Raw genomic sequence first — 22,282 nt, forward strand, 5'->3', positions numbered from 1 at the left:
TTAAACTTTGTGCTAATTCTTTTTTTTTTTTTAATATTTTTTAGTTGTAAATGGATATTTTATTTGTTTGTTTGTTTGTTTGTGGTGCTGAAGATCGAACCCAGGGCCTCATACATGCCAGGCAAGTGCTCTACCACTGAGCCACAACTCCAGCCCCACTTTATGCTAATTCTTATTGAACAAGTTTTTATTTTTTAAAGCAAGATAAGTGATTCTCTAAAGCATTTAAAAGAAAAATATCAAATGGGAAAGTAAGTAAAATATATGCTTAGTTTTAATTTTCTTTAGATTATCATCATCAGCAGAAACAGCAGCATTAGTGCTGGAGACTGAACCCAGGACCTAGTGCATACACTCAGTGAATAATTTCCCCCTGCCTCCAGAATTATTTTTATTTGGGAAAAAAACCTTTCTCCAGTTTTCCTTAATATAAGGATTTTATTCAGGTTTTCAGGAGATTTATAATAAAGTGTGAATTTGAAAAATTTTAATTATAACCTTAAAGGTTCAAGTACTAAAAAGCTAAATAAAATTAATTCCAGTGTACCCAAATAGTTATCCAGATAAATACTCTTCAATAATATTCATCACTCTATGTCATTTCACACTGTACCTCTGACAATCAATGTCAAGAAGACATTTAAACAAAATTTTACAGGCTCAAGTTTTCATGCAATATAATACTATTTAGCAACCAAAACGAACAAATTATTCATTCACTTAACAGAGATGGATGAATCTCAAAAACATATGCTAGTGAAAGGAGCCAGATATAAAATTTAATTTATAATGATACAAATCAGATTACTGGTTATCTGGGTTGGGGCCAGAGATAGGACAGACTACAAAAGGACAGGAGGCAACTTCCGAGGTAATGGAACTGTTCTGTATCTTGATTCTGACAATTGTTATATAGATGTATAAACTTGTCGATATCTACCACATTATTCACTTAACTATGTGTATTTTATTACATGTAAATTATATACCAATACAGTTGATTTTTAAAAAATCACAGACTTGGAAATTAATACTTTTAATCTAAACTAATGCAGACTTACTGTATTAAACTTAATAGGTTTAACAGCTGCTATTTATACACTTAATAGGTTTAAGAGCTGCTATTTATACACAGAATCCAAGTAAACGGAGTCTAGACAATATCTGTTAAATAATTGATAATGACAATATCTGTTAAATAATTGATACATATTAAAAGTATGTTTAAAAAAAGTCTGAAACAGATAAGTTATATACTAAAAAGATCCTTTCACTATAAAAGTTTTCTAGTTCAGTTCATAAATTAGGGAGTACTTTTCATAATTTACTGCTTCATGTTAGAAATTTTGGCCAAAATTTAAATACTGAGTATAAAGATTTTTTCAATGTTTATAAAAAGTATCATGAGTTACCCACATGACAATCTTTTAAAAAGTGCAGCCATCTGGTCTGGTTTGTCAAAGCTGGTCCTCATTTGTGTTAGCACATCAACATTCTCCACTACAAGTTTCTAAAAAAATAAGAATGAAAGAGCCTAGGTCAGGCACAGACCTCTTTGTGCTAATAAGATAAAAAGCATGCTTGCAAATTATAATCCATCAAGTAGAAAACACCATTCATGAACTCCAGATGCTCTATACTACACATTTTTGTTGTTTTAATAAAATAATCTTAAATTTATTTACATAGGATTAATGTTTTACTTCAGTTTGCAAATTCAAGATGAGTTCAGGAAAAAGCAACAAAGGTAAGCAGTAGAATAAAGAATCATTTTATGCTTAGGTACAGAACAGTATCAATAATAAAAAGTAGACACTAAAGTGAATACAGCAAGCAGTAAGTTCTAACTAAAACAAAAACTTTCTGAAATCAAAGCTGGTCAAAGTACGTCTTTAGACAATGAGTACGTGGCTGGATATATATAATAAGGAGGAGAATAACTTGTTAGCATATGATACCTTTTAATGACAATTATATTACAACAATATTTCCCAGCACAAATTATATACTTAAAATGTTTTATTATATATAAAGTGGAAATGCAATCTATCTACTTTTCTTTCAGGAACCACTGAGAAAAGGGAAGAGAAAATTTTAAAAAAAAGAAGCAATGGAAGAGTATAACTCATTATAGGATGTTTTTTTCTAAAAGCACTAGAAAAGCAATTGAGTTTAAAAATTAAAACTAAAACAAGGTCTGGGATTGTAGTTCAATGGTGGAGTGCTTGCCTAGCATGTGTGAGGCACTGGGTTCGATTCTCAGCATCACATATAAATAAATAAATAAAGGCCCATCAACAACTACAAAAATTAATTTTTAAAAAATTATAACTACAGCAATTAAATTAATTTCATTCTTGCAGAGAAAAGCCTGTACAACAATAAGCTGAGTTTCCAAAATAATGGGGGGAAAAGAGTAAGATATTCTACTATTTGTTGCATTGTTATGTATACCAAATGCCTTTACAACTAGGTCTGACACTATCACACTTCCTTAGTTCGTTACAATTCCAAAGAATTTGATTCTATTTCTGATCTCTGTATCTCTATGAAGTTCTCATAAGTCAAAACTATCTTTACTTTTGGCGCTCTATAGTGAGTCTCAACCTTAATTACACATTACAATCACCTGTGGAGCTCTTTCCAAATATATATACCCAGGCTTCATGCCACGATATTTCAATTCTGTGAAGTGGGAAAGATGTAGCAAGTATGTAGTTAGAGGGCTCTGATGGTTTTGCTATAAACAAAAGGTCAATGACAAGTGATTTAAGAGGCACATGAAAAACTACAGAGGAAAAAAAAACCTATAAAAAATCATTTTTACTAAAACAATAGTATAAATTTTCTCATCAAATTAATTGCTAGTTTCAATTGCTATAGTGCTTGAAAAGATTGCTTACTTTCTCTGGACTACTTTGATACTGTTCCTTCCATCCTGAAACTTGATTAAATACACACGCAATGGGCTGGGGATAAAGCTTAGTGATAAAGCACAGGCCTAGAATGTGCAAGGTTCCCAAGATCATCTTAGATAGTGCTCATGCACTCTGAACTTAATGTTATATATTAGCAAATCAAAAATATCAAATTTTAAATATATCTTATTTTATATATGCAAAAGACTATAAATTATATAATAATATACATAAAGTTTCAGGATATTAATAAGATAAATATGCCTTTGAATCAATAAATTACAGTGTATACTTAATAGTAAGAATAATTATAATCATTTATTAAGTTCCTGTATGAGACAGTGTATAAACAATTTTTGCATTTACTCTAAACCAAATGAAAGGTGCTACTCCAATTTGACAGCTGAGGAACCTCAGAGAAGCTGGAAAACTTACCCCAAATCATCAAGATATTAAATAAGGGAATTTGGAATTTGAATTCAGGTATGTCTGTTTTAAAATCCATGTTGCTGATCTCCAAAGAAATGGCCCTAATCTTTAGCGTGTGTTATGGCTTGGATGTGAGATGTCCCCCAAAAGCTCATGTGTAAAGAGTGCAAGGTTTAGAGGAGAAATGATTGGGTTATGAGAGCCATACCAATCCGTGAATTAATCTCTTTATGGGATTAACTGAGTAGCTGAGTGGTAATTAAAGACAGATAGGGAATGGCTAGAATAAGTGGGTCACTGGGGGCGTGCCTTTGGCATATAGATTTTGTATCTGGCGAGTGGAGTCTCTCACTTTGCTTCCTGATCTTCATGTGAGCCACTTCTCTCTGCTACTCTTACACCATGATGTTCAGCCTCACCTTGAGCCACAAGGAATGGAGCCAACCTCCTATGAACTAAGACGTCTAAAATCGTGAGCTCCTAAATAAACTTTTCCTTCTCTACAATTAATCTGGTTAGATCTTTTAGTCACAGCAGCAAAAAAAAAAAAAAAAAAAAGCTGACTAAAACAGTGCATATCAGAATGCTCTTATAGATTTATTAAAACACACTGTTAAGTCCCAATCCCACCATTTCTGACTCAGCAGGTACGAGACAGAGTTTTAAAAATTTGCATTTTTAACAAGCTCTAAGGTGATGCTGCTGGTGGTGGTCAGGGAACCATTAATCTAAAGTATTTGTGAAAGAAAAGGAAAAAAAAGACAGACCAACAAAAACCAATCTGCAATGTTCTCTCTTGAAAGTATAGTCTATGTACTTAGTATTTGCCACTTCTTCCTCAATTGCATCCTGAAATAGGGCTCTCTATGCATTTAAATTCAGCAATTAATTCTGATAACTAATACATTGAAAGCTGGGATTTAATAACAGTAACTACAAATGAAATGGTTTGGAACAAACTGAGGGAAACCAAATAAAACAAAGAGAGTTTTTTTAATTATTTATTTTAAATTTACGTGATAGTGTGTTAAAAACAAAGTATTAATTTTTTGGCATAATTTAAATTTAAATTTCCTATCCTTTGGATCCCATGAAGAATTGAAACTAATCAGTAAAATGCCAAAATAATTCTTTTCTCAAGACTAGAAGGAGAAATTGACTTAGTAAACACTGAAAAAGACTGGTTGTTCTTCCTCCAGAAAGGAACAAACACGTTTCACCACAAATCCATCCATACGATATTGACTAAGTTTGATACACAAATTATTCACAACCATACAATGTAACAGAAGCTCTGCTTAGTTCTTTTTTTGCCACAAATTTACTCTTTCAAACAAAAGGTTTTCATCTAAAACAGGAACTAAAATAATTAAGGTCTTCTTTAGGATAAAAAGATACAGCCACATGATATTTAGTTTATGTCAGTTTGAATCAAATATATTTTTTAAAATAGAAATAAAAGCAAAGGGGGCTGGGATTGTGGCTCAGCGGTAGAGGGATCACCTAGCACGTACGAGGCCCTGGGTTCGATCCTAAGCACCACATAAAAATAAATAAATAAAGGTATTGTGTCCAAGTACAATTAAAAAATAAATATTTTTTTTAAAAAAAGAAAGAAAAGCAAAGGTATGACAGAATAATCTTATATAATTCCCCCAAAACATTTTGTGCAATAATTTCAAAAGACTTAAGTGCTCTTAGAGGCATGATAATGCTCTGCTGGGGAGACTGTGAAATATACTCTCTTCAAGGGACTATTTGACAATATCAAAAATTTTTTTAAAAGTGGATCATATCTTTTGATCCACTTTTAGAAATTTTTCCTACAGAAATGCTCAAACAAGTATGTGCACTCACTCTGTGGAAGTGCTGGTTAATTGCAGGGAATTCTATACATATTTCTAAAATTCTGCTCCTTTCAGAAGCCCATTAAAATGAGAGGAAAGAATTTAAAAACACATAAACCTACAATAACAAGAAAATGGTAGAGAAAACAAGGTCAAATGCAGACGTCAACAAATCTGGAAGTAAAAAAAAACTGCAGCAAAGAATAAGAAGAGGTAAGAAATTTGATTAGCAAGTTCCTATAGAACCCATACACTGTAATAGTTATTTCCTCACGTTGTAGGAAGGGATCTGAAATTGAAGGAAGCAACACAGAAAGGAAGGCTTAGGAAGGCTTGAGGCCAAAAATAAGAGGATTACTACAAGTTTCTGTTGGCAGTAGTTACTCTCCAAACTCCTCACCATCTTAAAGTCAACAAGCCCAGTGGTAAAGTGTCCCTGGGTTTAATCTCCAGTACCCAAAAAAAGACCCATATTACCCAAAGCTTTTTACAGAGCAACTTCTATCAAAATATCAATGACATTCTTCACAGAACTAGAAGAAACAAGACTGAAATTTGTATGGAACCACAGAAAACAAAACAAAAAACACTCAAATAAGCAAAGCAATCTTGAGCAAAAAGAGACAGTGATAAAATCTAACTAGAAATATGCAGTAATTGGTAAGATTGTTTCATTTTCAAAAAGACCAGATCATTCACCTAGAAAAATAAAGCATATTTCTGTTTCAGGTAATTGCTGTGATCCTTCTTGGTACCAGAGGGTATAAAGCATGGTACTAGTATAAATTCTGGAATTAGACTAAGACTACATGGGTTCAAATTTGATTTCTCTATTAATCATATTAGCCTGGGTAAGTTACCTAGGCTAATTTCTAAAACAGGGAAAATGTCTGTTTTAAGTATTTAAGTTAACAATACATGTAAAAAGATTAGAAAAATCGTGGAACAAAGTAAAGAATCAAGACAGCTGGCTAGTCATTGATATTTTTGTACCCAATAACTATTTATTAAATGCCTACTCTGTCTTAAATACTATTTGAGCACCTAGATAAAGAGTGTATAACTGTACAATTCCAGTCAGAGAATAAACACAGCATGAGAGTTCACAAGTAAAATATACATACATCTGGATAGAGAGAATAAAAAGTGATATTTGCTATTTTAGGGAGTAAGATTCAGATAAAAAATATGCATCAATACTGTGGCAAGGCAAGCCAGGACAATTTCTCAGTACAGCTAAGACATATGAAGAATTTAGGGACTGGGGTTGTGACTCAGTGGTAGAGTGCTTGTCTAGCACATGTGAGGCACTAGGTTTAATCCTCAGCACCACATAAAAATAAATAAATAAAATAAAGGTATTGTGTTTATCTACAAATAAAAAAAATACTTAAAAAAGAAAAAAAATATGTAGCATTTACTTTATATATTTGCTGAGTTCTAAGTAAATAAGGTTTTGCTGAGTTCTAAGTAAATAAGGTTATCACATTTAGAAATACATTACATCTGAAATGCAAGTTAACACTACTATACACAATTGTTTTAAGGAATTAAAAATGCAAGGCACAAATAACTACCAGAAATCTTTCACAAAGAAAAAGGCATATTCTAAAACATTCTTTTCTAATCTGTTTGTAAATCCCCAAAATTTTAGCGGCCCAAGTTCAAATTCTCTGAAAAACTATAGTTATATAAAGTTTTTATATATATATTATATATATATATATATAATATATATATATATATATATAAATGTAGATATATAAACTTTTTCAATATAGATCATCTCAGAATTAAGATATTTCTAAAAGTTATTTAAAATGTTGATGCCCTTTATATGTTTATTTAATAAACAATAAGCATTCTAAACATTTCTATCCAAGTTTAGAGGGTTTATGAAAAGAAAATGAAGGGCTGGAGATATGGCTCAGTGGTAGAGTGCTTATCTAGCATGAGCAAGACCCTGGATTCAATACCTATCACCACAAAAAAAAAACACAAAGAAGTAGAAAGAAGGAAAAGGAAAGTGATGAAGCCTAACAATGTTTATGTTTATATCTCAATTTGTGAAAAGCAGTACATCTGAATATAAATCTGAACAAACAGCTTTGGCTGGAATTTTAAACCTAATCATTCATAGAAATCACCATGATACAACAGAATGAAGGCTTGACTGAAAACAGTAAGATATCTGAGTTTCAGTCCCCTCTGGCAAGTCAATTCACCTCTTTAGACTTCCTGTTTTCTCAACTATAAAACAAATAACTACATTAGGTGCCACTGAAAGGTTCTGCCCACTCTTTAATTTCATTTACATGCTAGTATTTTCATGTCATATTAAAGGAATTAACATTCTAGGCTTATTGTTCACATTCTTCAAAAATGTTTTATAGGAAAAGGTAGAACTGATAAAAGACTGTATTACCTTAAGTTCAGCAACTTGTGATGAAATGTGCCACATGAGGCTTTCACTGAGGAACTTCATACCATATGGGCCTAGTAGTTCTGATAATGACCTCATTTCTGAAAGGAAATGTAATTAATTTTATACTTTTGACACAGCAAATACATTAAGAAAATGAACATTACACCTTGGAATATACAATATAGAAACAAATTATTAATATAATATCCTTCAAAAAAGTTTGCAATAAAAAGATAACATAAGATGCAGAAATAATTCTAAGATACAATGTACAGTTATACATAAAATTGAATGAAAATAGTTGCAACAGAATAGAAAGCCAAAACAAGAGAAACCAAGTTTTCAAGTAAAACAAATTTTCTTCATTCTCTAAACCATGTATGGTATTATTCACCTGATATGTCAGAATATTCCTCTGCATTGAATGTTAATTCATTTTCTGTAGGTAAGTTCACAAATGCTTTCATTGCAGGGAAATAAGCTATATGGCCATTGCTGACTTGTCTCAACAAAGTTTCTAAATACCTAAAGAGAAAAGCAAATTTATAACTGATAGAAATAATTTAATTCAAATTTATTATGGTATACATCCTTCATATAATTTTAAGTCAAGTGATAATATGAATACTTATCCATAAAAATTAATTTTCCTAAGCAGTTCATTACTAAAAAACTTCTATCACTCCAAATTTCTAAATGTGTTCCTTACCAATTTGTATATAGACTTGTAATGGTTGGCTCTCCGTGACTGTCTAAATGTTGTGTTTGTTGAAGAAGAACATTATTAAATACTCTCGTAATATCAATTTGCACATAGTTTTCTATCGACTGGAGTACGGTCATGTATGCTCTTACACTTGTTAGAAGCTCTGATGGTTTTGCAATTTCCTGTGTGGCTTGATTGTACATAGTCATCCCAACAATTGATCTGGGTGGAGGGGAAAATAATAAAAGAGATATAACTTTTTAATTTATGTATATATAATCCATTCAACTTACTTATATGTAATATTAAATTAGCAATAAAATAAGTTTAAAAATAATTTTTATACAGCAATGAAATTACTACTGTCATTATCATCCCAAGGAAAAAGCTAACAAAGAATATATAAAACTATAATGAAATAGAAATATAAATGATTAATAACATTCTAAGAACATTAGGTACAAAAATGATTAAAGTATGAAGGGTTTTTGAAATTGTTTAACACATGTTGATTCTAACAAGGACCACAGGCTATAAGTCCATAGTTTGAATTCATTTACCACTGCTGCCAGGATTTTTAAAGGTTTTACATAAATTAACTACAGCCCACATATCTAGTAAATAAACATTAAAATGCAGCTATGCAGCTTTGTTTATGTCCCAAGAAACTGTATGAGGGTAAAATGAAATCCAAATTTTAAAACACTTCCCTACACCAATCTTTTACTACAAGGCTATCTTTATTTCACTTTCTTTAAAAGCTCCACTGGACATTAGATCTATAAAGATTTTAGTTTGTTTATAAAGACAGATCCTTGAAGATAACTGTCCTATTTTGTTCTTTAAGTCTTACCTTAGCTTTATACTATTTTCTTATTACTTACAGTACACATGCTTAGCTAATGGCAAATACAAATATTACTTGTTAATGACCAGAGAAACTTTTGAAAATCTTTGGCAAATTTTTTTTTTATAAACTGCTTTAAGGATTTTAAGGGGGAGGGGGGGGAACCCTGTCAAATAAATTAACATTTTCTTTAGTAAAATGTGTAACTTCACAAAAAAGATGCAGCAACATTTATGAAATCAAGGGGTGTCTGATTTACTACATGCAATGTCATTTCAAAACATATGTCTACAATTTAAAAAATTCTACTTGAAATCCAGTCCTCAAGATAGTGAACTTCAATCCATTTAACAGCATACACTTGAATTCAGAATATATTTGAATTCACCTAGTCGTGAGGTTTTCAAACATTTGACTCTTACCTACATTACTGCAAGATACATCTCCAATAGCACAACTCAGCATATACATAATTGACAAGTTTACACAATGCATTAGTGTCTCTTTTTTTTTTCTTTTCTTATTTCTTCTTCCTTCTTTTCCTCCCAAATCTTCTTTATTTAAATATTGACTGCAGCCTACTAAACTAATTTCAGGACCTTACTGGGTTGGCACTTCTAACCTATAATGTACTCATTTACTACGATCATATCATTTTGCTTATAAAGAAGCTAAAATACAGAGATGAAATGGATTGCCTAGTGTTACCAATTAATAACAACAGGTATGGAATAAAAATCTGGGTAATTCATGCAATTCTCAGCTCACTATTCTTTATACTTCCCAATTCATTACTCTTTATAGTATACCAGTTCTACTGACGCTTTTTCTCATAAAATGAAACACTGTAGATACTGACAATTAATATAACAAACACATTAACAAGCAAAAATAGTTTATATTCTTTCTTACTTAGTAAAGCGGATTTCCAGGTGAGAAGTCAAATATTCTCGTGGTGTAAAGGTATGTTCCCATACCACCATATTTGGTACATAATTTATAGAGAAACATAACTCAGAAAGTGCAGTGTGCAATTTATCAAGGCTGAAAAAAATATTAATAAACACTAAATAAAGTGTATGACATTTCCTCATAGGTGGTACAAAACTAATTTTATAAACATAGTGAGTTTGTTTCAGAATTTGATTTTTTTCTTAAAATTACAAGTTAAAAATATTTATGTGTATAACTAAATATACATAAGTTATTTATAACTTAAAAGAGCGATTTTTAAAAGACAGTATCACTCATCATTTGTTTCTACAGTCAGTTAATAATGATTATACTGAGTTAATAAATAGTAATGCACTCAAAAACAATCATTTCCAAATACTACTATATACTATATACTTTTATAAGAGAAGGAACACTGTTTAATAATCAATCAAACAAATAAACAAAGAGCCCTGAATGACCTGGTCTAATATTTGTTTCAAAAAATGACCTCAGGTATATTCTAATTACAACTACATGACAAAATAAAGTCTCAGTTACCTGACTTTAAATAAATTAAAAAATTACAGGTTGCTTATAGTATACCTCAGAAAAATTTTCGACAGATTCTTGGCCTTCAATAGTCAATATATTAAGACAAATACCAACTATTAAATATATTATCTTCTAAAATCCAAAAATCTGTATTTTAGAATGAAATAAGCACTAAGAGGTAAATCAGGCTCACAAAGATTTTTCTTTAAAGGCTGAAAAATAAAGAATACACAATTCCTACCATTTTCTCAGCACTAATGCCACAGCAGGGAAAGGTCTCTACCAGAACAAAAAGACACAATAGAAGTAGATGGCTTACTTGGTCACTACAAGCCTGTTTTTCCTCATGCTCTCAACGCCTGGTTTTTCCCGTTCAGGTTCCCCTTTCTTACCAGTCTGTTTTTTCGACTTTTTATTCACTGCTTGACTGATGGTTTTGGCACAATGCTTAGGCAGCAACTAAATTAAATAGGAATGAAATCTTACATTACACAAATGGGAAATAATTCATTCAGTCTGACAAACAAGAAAATGAGCATAATTCATAGGCAGAAGAAAAGTTGCACTATAACTGTAGTCATGTGCCACATGTGGTTACTGTTCACTTGAAATATGCCTGGTCTAAATTTTGTTGTCCTTTAAATGTAAAATACACACCAAATTTCAAAGAATTAATAGAAAAAATGTAAAATATTTCATTAGTAATATGATAACATTCTAAAACTGTGTGTGTGTGTGTGTTACTGGGGATCAAACCCAAGGCCTTGTACATGAGAGGCAAGCACTCTACCAATTGAGCTATATCTCCAGCCCCTCCTAAAACTCTTTTTTTTTAATTGTATACATTGAGTTAAAGCAAATATATATTTTTAAATTGGACTCTCCTATTTCTTTTTATACTTTAAACATGGCTACTAGAAATTTTAAAATTACATATATGACTCACATAATATTTCTACTGGATAGTGCTGAGCCAGAGAAATAAATTTAGTCATTCTATAGTGTCTGTGTGAAAAACGGGGAGAAACAAAAGGGAAATTGATGACACTGGGAAAAGCAAATTCCACAAGTCTATAGAATTAAGTTGAAAGGAAGTAAGTGCAAGAGGCCTACAATATGTTTTGATGAGGCTAAAACAGTTCAATCCCCATTAACTGTCAAAATGACCAGCCAGATCTCTCCTTGAGTGCCCCACACTGAGGAGAAACTCCTAGAAGTGAAATCAAAATTAGGACAAGATAAGGACAACAGAGATGAATGAAAGAGAAGATGCAGACGTGAAGTAGAAAAAAGACTTAGGAAATTTGAAATAGCAAGCAGTTATTTTTGTTAATACTTTATGGAAACCACAGGAAAAAAAGTGTTCTGGGCAGTAAGAAAAATTATTCTGAACTACTCCTTCCAAGACTGGGTAAACTAATGTCATATAAATCTTACAACCATCTAGTCAAAAACTGATTTGGAACAGAAAGAATTATATCATCATGAGACTCTCAAAGGAAAACTTTATAACAGAAGAAAATGAACATTTAAAATACTCAGAGAAAGGCAATGTGAAACAAGGATTATAAGCACAGCCAATAACTTTCTGTTACAAAGGGAATAAACTATCAGGAACATTCAAAAATGTAAGAAGTACTAATCCCTATGAGTCTTTCCTAAAACACTAAATGATAAATTGGCAAATTATACCTGGTCACTAAGAGTACACTGTTCTGTGCAAATATCAGTAATGAGATTTCGAGCTTGTTTGGCCATTTCATCCAGGAACATATTACATAAGGAAAGACTTCGATCTCCAATATGATGTCTCTGTTAAAATAAAATGATAACAATAATAATAGTTACAAGAAAGTAATCTGAATTAAAACACTAAGAAAACATGGAAAATTAGGCTAAAGTCTTATTCTGCAATAAGGAGTGAATGATGTTATAGATTTCTTTGACCTCTTTTTAACAATTAATCTACTATATTGTATTTGCACAGAGTTAACATGAAATAACAAGTACTTGTTGATTATACAAATGTATGATTAGGAAGAATCTTCAAAGATCAGTATTTCCTTAACATAAAAAACTATGCATTTAATTTTCATATCCACAAAGTCTTTAATCCAGTTATGTAACATTAAAATATTAAACACATATGTAAGAACAAATTTTAATAGTTTTTCAATCTTATCTCATCTTAAATTTACATGTAAACAGAAAAAGAAAAATATTTAAATAAAAGCATTAGAAATCAAGTTGTTAAACTCATAAGACATTAAAAATTTCTAAAACCAGTCATCCCTTACCAGGGGGAATAGAAGAAAGAGGGAGAGAAAAAGAAGAAAAGTCTAATAAGCAAGTATTCTTTGAACAAAACAAAAAGAAAATTTTAAGTTTTATCATACTATATATGTATATGTAAAGATACACACAATTTTTCTCTCAAATATAACATCTCTATAGGAATCTGTATTTTTATTTTTGGCAGTGCTGGGGATTAAAACCAGGGCTTGTGAATGCTAGCAAGGGCTCTACCACTAAGTCATACCCCACCCCCTGTATTTTCTCCAATTCTGGTGAGTTATAACAGTTTGATTGTTTTTTCTTTTCAACGGCAACTAGGATGTTGAAGATATAATGCCATAATTTTTTTTTTTTGCACAATACATTTGTGATGCTTTACAAAAAAAACAAATTTACTAAAAGTTTCCCTTCCTTCCATAATTATAAATGTAGAGATTACATATAGTATTCCTATTTTGCTGAAATATAAGAAAATTTTAAAATACTTGACATAAAAATTAACTTTCCTAGATTCATCATGAGACTTTACAATGTACTTTACTTAAAATGCCCTTTAAAACTAATACAACAGGAAGCCAAACCAAAAGGGATCTGCAGCCAGATACAATTAAATATTGTTTACCTGCTAGAGAGTAAAAAACAACTGTTCTCAACATGCTATACAAGTCTACTATCCTCCCTCTGCCTCTTACTATAGTGCTGAACATAGACTTTTAGAGGACAATGGCTAAGGAGCCCACAACAATAATCCAGGTGAAAGATGGAATCCATTTACTGTATAGATAGCCCTCGATATCCACAGATTCCTCAACCACAGACTCGACCAACCATGGATTGGAAATATTTGAGGGAAATAACTGCATCAATACTGGATAAGTATAGACTTTATTCCTTGTCAATATTCTCTATATTTGTCATACTTAACTATTTAAACAGGACTTACATTGTATTAGGTATTATAAGCCATCAAGGGATGACTTAAAGTATATGAGAGGATGTGTATAGCTTACATGTGAATACTAGAGTATCCAGACTGTGGTATCTATAGGGCATGACGGTGAGGAAGAGTGAATAGCATGTCTTAAGTGTCAAGCTTGGGATGAAAAAAAAATCCATTCCATCTAAGAAAAATCTATAAATCTATTAAAATTGTTGCACAGGTATTAATTCTAAAAGTATTTCCCCAAAACCTTCCTTCAAGCTATTATGTCTCAAAGTCCTCTTTCCATGGAATATTGGCATACAATGTACAATAGATATTACCTAATGCTTAAAGATTCTGACAATGTTATTCTAGTCTCAAGTTTCTTTTCTACAAGTTTTGCAGATCTACGTTATAGAACAAAACACTAAGTTTAAAAGAAATACATTAATTTTAATATATATTCTTATTAACACACTTAGAAAATGGTATTTCTTCTTTAAAGATTAGAAGAAACATTGAATATATTTTTTCCCTCTTTTGACAAATAGAGAGAGAGAGAGAGAGAGAGAGAGAGAGAGAGAGAGTGAGAGTGTGTGTGTGTAGGATATAATGTGATGAGAATCAAACCCAGGGACTTGCACGTGAGGCAAGCACTCTACTGCTGATCCATACATCCAGCGCCCTAATGTTTTGAACTATATGAGAATTGTACAAAGATCCAATCAATGCCAGGCATGGGGGTGCAAGCCTATAATCCCTGCAATTCAGGACGCTGAGGCGGGAGGATCAAGAATTCAAAGCTAGCCTCAGCAACTTATTGAGGCCCTAAGCAACTCAGTAAGACCTTGTATCAAAATAAAAAAAAAAAAAAACTAAGGACTTGGAATGTAGCTCAGTTAGGTTAAGCTCCCTGGGTTCAATCCTGGTACAAAAAAAAAAAAAAAGATTCATTCAAGCTAATTAATGTATCTATCACTTCACCAACTCACTTTTTTTGTGGTGAGAACATTTAAAAGGTAGTCCAACAATTTAAAAACACACCTTATTATTATCTATGCCACCATGAAGTACCATAGATCACTACCCCATGATACTGGGTACATTTTGGAACTTTGTGCTTGATACTTGGGCTCAATAAAACTGATTAGTTCAATTGTTCAGCAATTGTGTATGTGTGTGTGTGTACACCTCACAAACATCAGCAAATCTGGATTTTGTTTAATGTATCTATTAACATAAGTCAGAAATGTCTTTTTGATTTTGTTTACTCAGTAATCCATTATCTAAATTTTCAAGTGCTTTCACTAATAGTTTAAGATGAAAAGCAAGCAACTATACAAACTTATCTTTACCATAAATATTACCTGACCCACCTTTTTTTTCATAAATATTTTATTTTTTTGCATATGGCTATTAAGGAAGGCATCCACGATGAATACAGACTAAATACAAAGTGCTATTCTAGTCCAGTTTCTTCTTGTTTCCAGCAGTGCTATATCAACCCCAATGTACACTATGTACAGTGGAAGATAGAGCAGTTAAGTCTCATCCTAACACAATAGTAAGAACTATATGTAACATCTCCATATCCAGAACATTATGTAACCAAAAAGAAAACATTGTTTAATAACTGTTAAAGTTTATATAGCAAAAAATACTTTAAATAGGGCAAGTCAGGCAAAATGTACAAAGATACAATGTACACTGTGAAATGTTAGGAAACACAAAATTTATACATTTTGGTTTCATTCTGTAAACTAAATTCAAAGTATAACTACTCCATATGACTTTTTTTGTAAAGTACGGGATGAAGGAAAATTTAGATATTATCAACTTTGCATTTTGCTTGTTTAAAGTTGCAGCAGGGACATAATATATGACACTTATATAGTGTCACAATTCCTCCAGCAGGGGTTAGATGAATACACATCACCATGCTGTGTTCAGTGGGAAACTGTCTCAACATTTATTTTAATAAAGGCAATTACAAGTGGCTTTATTAAATGTTCTAACATATACATACATATATTTATTCATCCACATATATATTTTAGCTATTACACCTTAATCAAATTATCTATGCAAGAATTTTTTTTATTCTGCATAAAAATGCTTTAAGTGTGAAGTAACCCACTTTGAAAACATTACTTGGCTACAAGTTTGATCTAGTTCACTCTGCAGACCACATAAATCACAGTACTTCACTGAAATTACCTCTTCTGGACACAATTCATGTGTGCAACTCATAAAATGAGTGCAAAGTAGCGGAAATGCAATTGAGTATCTTGACTGAGAGGGTAACTCCAAACATTGTTGAAACATCTTCTCAAAAGCTCGACTATAAAAACTATATTAAGAAACAAATTGAAAATTAGAATTGTAATTTTTATAGTTACAGACACTTATAAATAGTAATATATTAATAGTTAAAACAAAAATTTTCTAACATGATACTGCACAATTAATTCAGTTTGATTCAAGCGAATGAAAGTTGCCAACCAGTGGGATTTATTCCCTTAGGAATAGTTATTTTACAGGGAAAAAAAAGCTTCTTTTACATGCTAATAATAATTTCGGAGTAATACAGATGTTATTTGTATATCATTAAGAAATATTTAAAATAAAAAATTAAAGAGAAAATAAGCCACATCTATGGAATAAGACTATATATATTCAAGTGTTACATTATTAATTTCATCAAAGTTGAGTCATCAATTTTAAGAGACACCATTAATTTAAGTACCAATGAGAATAGAAAACACTGCTGAATATATAATCACATGCCATCAATTTTAAACTACATCCAAATTTAACATGTTAAATCTAAATGTAAAAGAGTATACGTGAATACAATGCAGTATGTCTCAGAGTAATGAGAAAAACAGAAACAGTAAACGTGTTTCTATGCTGGATATGACATGTAAATTAGAATGCAACTGTGAAAGGATATGGATAAAATTTAATGAAGTATGACTAAAAATTCCAAATTTAAACATTATTCAAAGTGCTTTTCGTTTAAGAAAATGAGAGGAATATCTAATTCTTGTACCTTTCTTTTGTCATAGAAACCTTTCTGTGGCTAAAAGTATCTGAATACCTAAAATGTCCCAATTTTTTTTCTAGGATAGCCTTTGGGTCAGAAAGTAATATAGGTCTCCAAATAACCTTTAAAATTCTTATGAATCTGACATGTGATATATCTAAAGCTAAAAAGTGTACATACTGATGTGTTCATGAGTTCCTTTAAGAAGCTGGCCTTTTCTACCTGATGAGTTAGATTTCGTTTATAATACTGCTAACACTATTTTCAACAAAGTGCACAAATGATCATGGATTAGGCTATTTTCCAAAATAAAAGAAAGGAAGAGTTTTTCACAGTGATCTCTGTTCAATAGCTAGAAATTACTACCATTATTCACTCAGTTTACCTCAACATTTTAGAAATAAAAAGACAGACTTGGTTATTATAATTCACTTCCCTAATATTAAAAAATAAAAGAAGGAAAAAAGGGCCAAATATCAGGAAATATAGTTAATATTATACAGCTGTGAGCCAGAAGACTTGAGGTTTGAATCCTAGCTCTACTGTTTATTAGTCTGATCACAAACAAGTTCATTTATGCATTCAAACATTTATTAAATACCAAAAAATATAACCTTTCTTCAAAGGTTTCTAGGAAGGAAGAAAAGGGGCAAAAAGTAAACTCCAGTTCTAAGTACTAATAAAGAGGCTATGACTGAAACAAAGGACAATAAAGCACAATATAGGGAATCATCATTATAATACTAATATTTAACTTAGCACAATGGAAGTGAAATTACCAGATAACTTAATAACTTCTAATATTTATTTATTCTACTTGACCCTGATGCACAACTTTTGGCCCCTTGGTCAAACTATGCAAAGGAGGGGATGTTTTTCATGCCCTCAAACAAAACCTAAGAAACAAAATTCACATCAAAAGGATTGTTCTTATCGAGAATTAAACCTAGACATTAATCCCCAACCCCATCTTGGTACATTTTGTTGGCAAGTTTTAAAGTAATTCTACTATTTCCTTTGTTTTTTTTTTTTTTTTTTGGGGGGGGGGTAGGGAACTGGAGAGTGAATCCAGGGGCACTTAACCACTGAGCCACATCTCCAGCCCTTTTTTGTTGTTTTGTATTAATTTAGAAACAGGGTCTCACTGAGTTACTTAGGGTCTTGTTAAGTTGCTGAGGCTAGGTTTGAACTTGCAATTCTCCTGCCTCAGTCTTCCAAGCAGCGGGGATTACAGGCACGCAAACCACACCTGGCCTCCTATTTCCTTTATTCTTAAGAGTCTTACTGAATTATCTTAAAAACCAGACTAACATAGGAACAGTCAAGAAACTTATATTTGGCTACTAAAAACTTCAAATCCAGATTTGAGGAAAATTACAACATACCAAAATATGGACAGATCTGATGTTTCCACCAACATTTCCACCAAGGAATCTACCATTTTTGTATGAAAGATTATTGTATTCATCATCTTTCCAAGCTCTCGGTGATCAGCAAGGCCAAGTGAAGCCTTAGAGACACTAGTATATGCCTGTAAAAGCACAACAAAAAACAAAAGTAGTTTATGTAGAGACCAAAGACTGACCTATCTTCTATAGGGGGGAAACATCCATTACTGAAAAATATTTAAACCATTTATTGTGATACTGTTCATCTTTTTATTTTGTCTTAGTGATCCTAACTTGAAATTCCTATCAAGAATATTTTTAAATAAATTAAGGTCCATAAAATAGAATTTAAGATATGGGTCATCTTAAATCACAAATTACAAAAGTTAATAATATTAAAAGGAAAAAGCAATTTGTTTTTATGTTAACCTTACCTAAAGAAATTTTCACTCTTAAGAAAATGATACAGTAAACATCAGATGAAACTAAATATTGTATATGTTGACTCAGTGATATTTTAGATTATACTGAATCACTAAAAAAAACTGTATACTATACACTGCACTGATTTGAAGGATTCTATAAAAGTCTGGAAGATAGTAAAAAATTAGGGTAAGCCAGCCAAAAAGTTAATAGAACTTAACTCAAATCATCAAGACAGGTTATAAGAAAAGAAATTCCATGACTAAGATACCAAATCACAAAAGAACAGACTCATGCCTGTGGATAGAGGACATTTCAGAGGACAGAGAATAATAAGGGAAGTGCCTATGGAATACATACTGCTTACTATGCCCAGAGTTCATAAACAAAACAAGAAAAATGGTGAAAATGAGTTTTAACTAGATCATTTATAGCATTATATATCATGCTAAAGAATTTGAATTTTTGGTGAACCAGAAAGGGTTCTGTGTAATTGCCAGTTTTTGTCTCAGAAAGATTGTTCTGCATGGAGGGAGTGGAGAAATGGTCAAGTGCAGGTAGGATGAGAAAATGAGGCAGAAATCTATTTGAAAGCCATGGTGACAATAAATCAGACAAAGACTATGATGATCTGGTCTAGGATAGAAACCAATTAAAGAGCTTAATCTGGGAAATTACTAGATATGATGGGCAACAGAAGAATTACAGATGTTGGCCAGAGTTCTGGGTGTTGGGGGACGTCCTTCATGGATCTCATGCACTCCCATACATTTGGTGGGTATGCAAGAAATGCAAGGTCTGTATTACTTATTCCCCAGGATACTTCTCAGAGTTGTTTTGCAGATACCAAACTTGAGAGGTGAAGTAATGTTTTCCTTGGATCAAATAGCAAGCATACAATATGTTGATGACAGAATGCAAAGCTCCTCAAACTCAGTGTTCCTTAGCTACGACACAAATCCACTGCATGTTACACAGCTCCCCCTGGCCACCACTGCAGGACTTATTAGATATGGACAAATCAAAGCATATATGCTAATCCTCACACTGTTTCCTGTACTGTGAATAATAAAGTACTTGGTCTCTGCCCAAGGAGGCCCAGGTCTTTTGCCAAAATCCATGAAACATTAAGAACTTGCCTTCTAAGTCTATGATAAAAATCAAATTTCAAACTCTACCATGGCAAGGGCCGTTGGGTGGATGATGTTACCATTCACTAAGATAGCAACACCATAGAGAAAGCAGAGTTTTGCATTTTATTGACTTAGTCTGTCAGGAAAGGGGTGGGAATGAAGAATAATGAAGACAATACTCTGAGGTCAAAATTTCTCTTGATATTTATAACAAACTAAGCCTTATTAGATTTATTTACCTTTAATCAGCTTTAGAGTGTAAAGAGGAATCAGTTGTGGCCATGAGTTCAATAAAGACTTCCACTAACTAATGTCATTTTAAGGACTCAGAATTTAAATAACATTACAAAAAAAATTTAGAAGAAACTAACAAAATGAGATTACGTGATATAAAACACTCCTGTGAAAGGACTGACAACAATGGAAAGAGAAATATATGCTATTAAATGCTTTTAAATAAAAGTCTAAGATAGGACTTTGGTACCTCAGTGGCAGAGTGTTTGCTTAGCATGTGCAAGGGTTCAATCCTCAGCACCACATAAAATATATATATATATATATAAATAAAAGTACTGTGTCCATCTACAATTTAAAAAAAAGTCTAAGATAAGAGCAAACCAAATAATTTAGAATACAAAAAGGAATGAGATATTTGAAAAGGAACTAAAGATGACTAAGGGACTGATGGAAAACAGGGGAATGAGACCCTTTAGAATGTAGGAGAAAAAATGACAAAGAATACATGAAGACCGAATTCTTCTTTTAAGAGCAGGAAAAAAGAGAAAACATTAAAGTGACCTATTGAAGAACATTAGGATCAAATTTGAACTTTAGGATCAAAATTGGATGGGACTCCAGTGAAGGTACAAAGCACACTACTAATATTCTCCCAAAAACTTCCATTGGCCCTGTTCTACCAAAGGAACTACTGATATTTATCTACAGAACTCTTTCTGTCTCTTACGCCAGGTTCCTTTTCCAAGAACTCTTCTAACTGAAACCAATTATCAGTAGTCAAAGTCAAATCATTCATTTATTTTGTGAATATCTGCTCCTTCTTATATTAAAACTTCATATTAAAAGTCTCTTTATTTGCCCTTTATTCATTATTTGCCCTTTTCCTGGACAAGCTATTTTCTAATTCAAATTCTACCCATCTTTCAATTTCCAGGTAAAATCTGGCTTTCTCTTTAAAGTTATTATTAGCAATTCCTACTTCACAAAAGCTTTCTCCCTTCTGAGAAGACTATATTTAATGAATAATTATATTCTATCCAAAATCTCCCAATCTTTTAGGTTTACAACTGCCTTTTAATTGTTTACATCTTTTATGCCTTCTTTCCATAGCTAGATTATAAAATCTGCAAAGAAGAGAACAATTCCTCTCTTCCTTTTCTTCTAAGTACTAGAATCATTTAAAGGGCAACAAAATTCTATTGTTAAATTGACAGTACATAGAAAGATGTTAGTTTCAACTTTAAAGCCCTTTAAAACCATGTGAGAGATCTATATAACTGAACACTGTTGAAATCTAAAACTATTTCTGCATTTCAGAAAATTAAAGCTTACATCACTAGATCAGTTGATGATGATAGACAATGGCCTCTGACCTAGTTATTTGTTTTTATAAATAAAGTTTTATTTGAACACAGCCATGACCCCACATTTATATATTGTTTCTAGTTGCTCTCAGAACAATAACAGAGACTGGATGGTCAGCAAGCCTAAAATTTTTACTAACCGGTTCTTTATTTTAAAATAGTCAATAACTGGATTATATATTTTTTTTAAAAGATTTTATGCTTTTACTTTAAATATCTGAATCAGGATAATCAAAAGAGATTGGTATTTAAGTTTTAAATTTTTATAATTTGTTTTAAATTATAAAATTATAATCTACTTTATTGAAAAGCACTGTTATATTGTCTTAAAGTAAACTTAATAACTAGTACCCTGTGTTTCTTTTATAGTTAATATGCAAAGAAAGTCTTTCTAATAAATAAAGTCTTTCCCTATATATATCTTCTATAAATACATATTATATATATCGTCTATAAAATTTTTCATGTTAACTAAAATGAAGAACAAAACAGAACAATAATAAAAATTGTTATTCATACCTGTAATCTAAACCAATCTAATCTCATTCCTCTGAAATCAAATACTTCTCCATCTTCAACTGCAAAAATGGGGAGAAAAGATTACAAAGCAAATTAATGTTTTCACAAATCTATAATTACATCATACAATTTAAGAGTTAAAACATTTTCATTTCTGAGTATATAACCAAAAGAATTAAATCCAGAGTCTGAAAGACATGTGTAAACCCATGTTTACAACCGTACTATTCATAATAGCCAACGGTGGAAGCAACTTAAACATTCTTAACAGATAAATGGATGAACAAAACGTAGC

At 31.6% G+C, this 22,282-nt stretch overlaps 1 protein-coding gene across 2 annotated transcripts in view; it reads right to left on the minus strand.

Annotated features, from left to right (window-relative positions):
* Positions 1–22,282, minus strand: part of Nckap1 (NCK associated protein 1) — a 99,849-nt gene that overhangs the window by 24,338 nt on the left and 53,229 nt on the right. For both annotated transcript variants that reach the window (XM_046447390.2, XM_058580303.1), the window contains 10 exons: positions 21,988–22,046; positions 18,309–18,454; positions 16,095–16,227; positions 12,353–12,472; positions 10,980–11,119; positions 10,085–10,216; positions 8,329–8,547; positions 8,014–8,144; positions 7,620–7,717; positions 1,417–1,510 (listed from right to left, as the gene is read on the minus strand). In XM_046447390.2, coding sequence (XP_046303346.1) covers positions 1,417–1,510; positions 7,620–7,717; positions 8,014–8,144; positions 8,329–8,547; positions 10,085–10,216; positions 10,980–11,119; positions 12,353–12,472; positions 16,095–16,227; positions 18,309–18,454; positions 21,988–22,046 — 1,272 coding nt within the window. The remainder of the gene's footprint in view (positions 1–1,416; positions 1,511–7,619; positions 7,718–8,013; positions 8,145–8,328; positions 8,548–10,084; positions 10,217–10,979; positions 11,120–12,352; positions 12,473–16,094; positions 16,228–18,308; positions 18,455–21,987; positions 22,047–22,282) is intronic.

This window comes from Marmota monax, unplaced genomic scaffold (assembly GCF_021218885.2).
Source record: "Marmota monax isolate L192 unplaced genomic scaffold, Marmota_monax_Labrador192_F-V1.1 WCK01_AAM20220418_F8-fsc00007, whole genome shotgun sequence".
Taxonomy (NCBI): Eukaryota; Metazoa; Chordata; class Mammalia; order Rodentia; family Sciuridae; genus Marmota; species Marmota monax.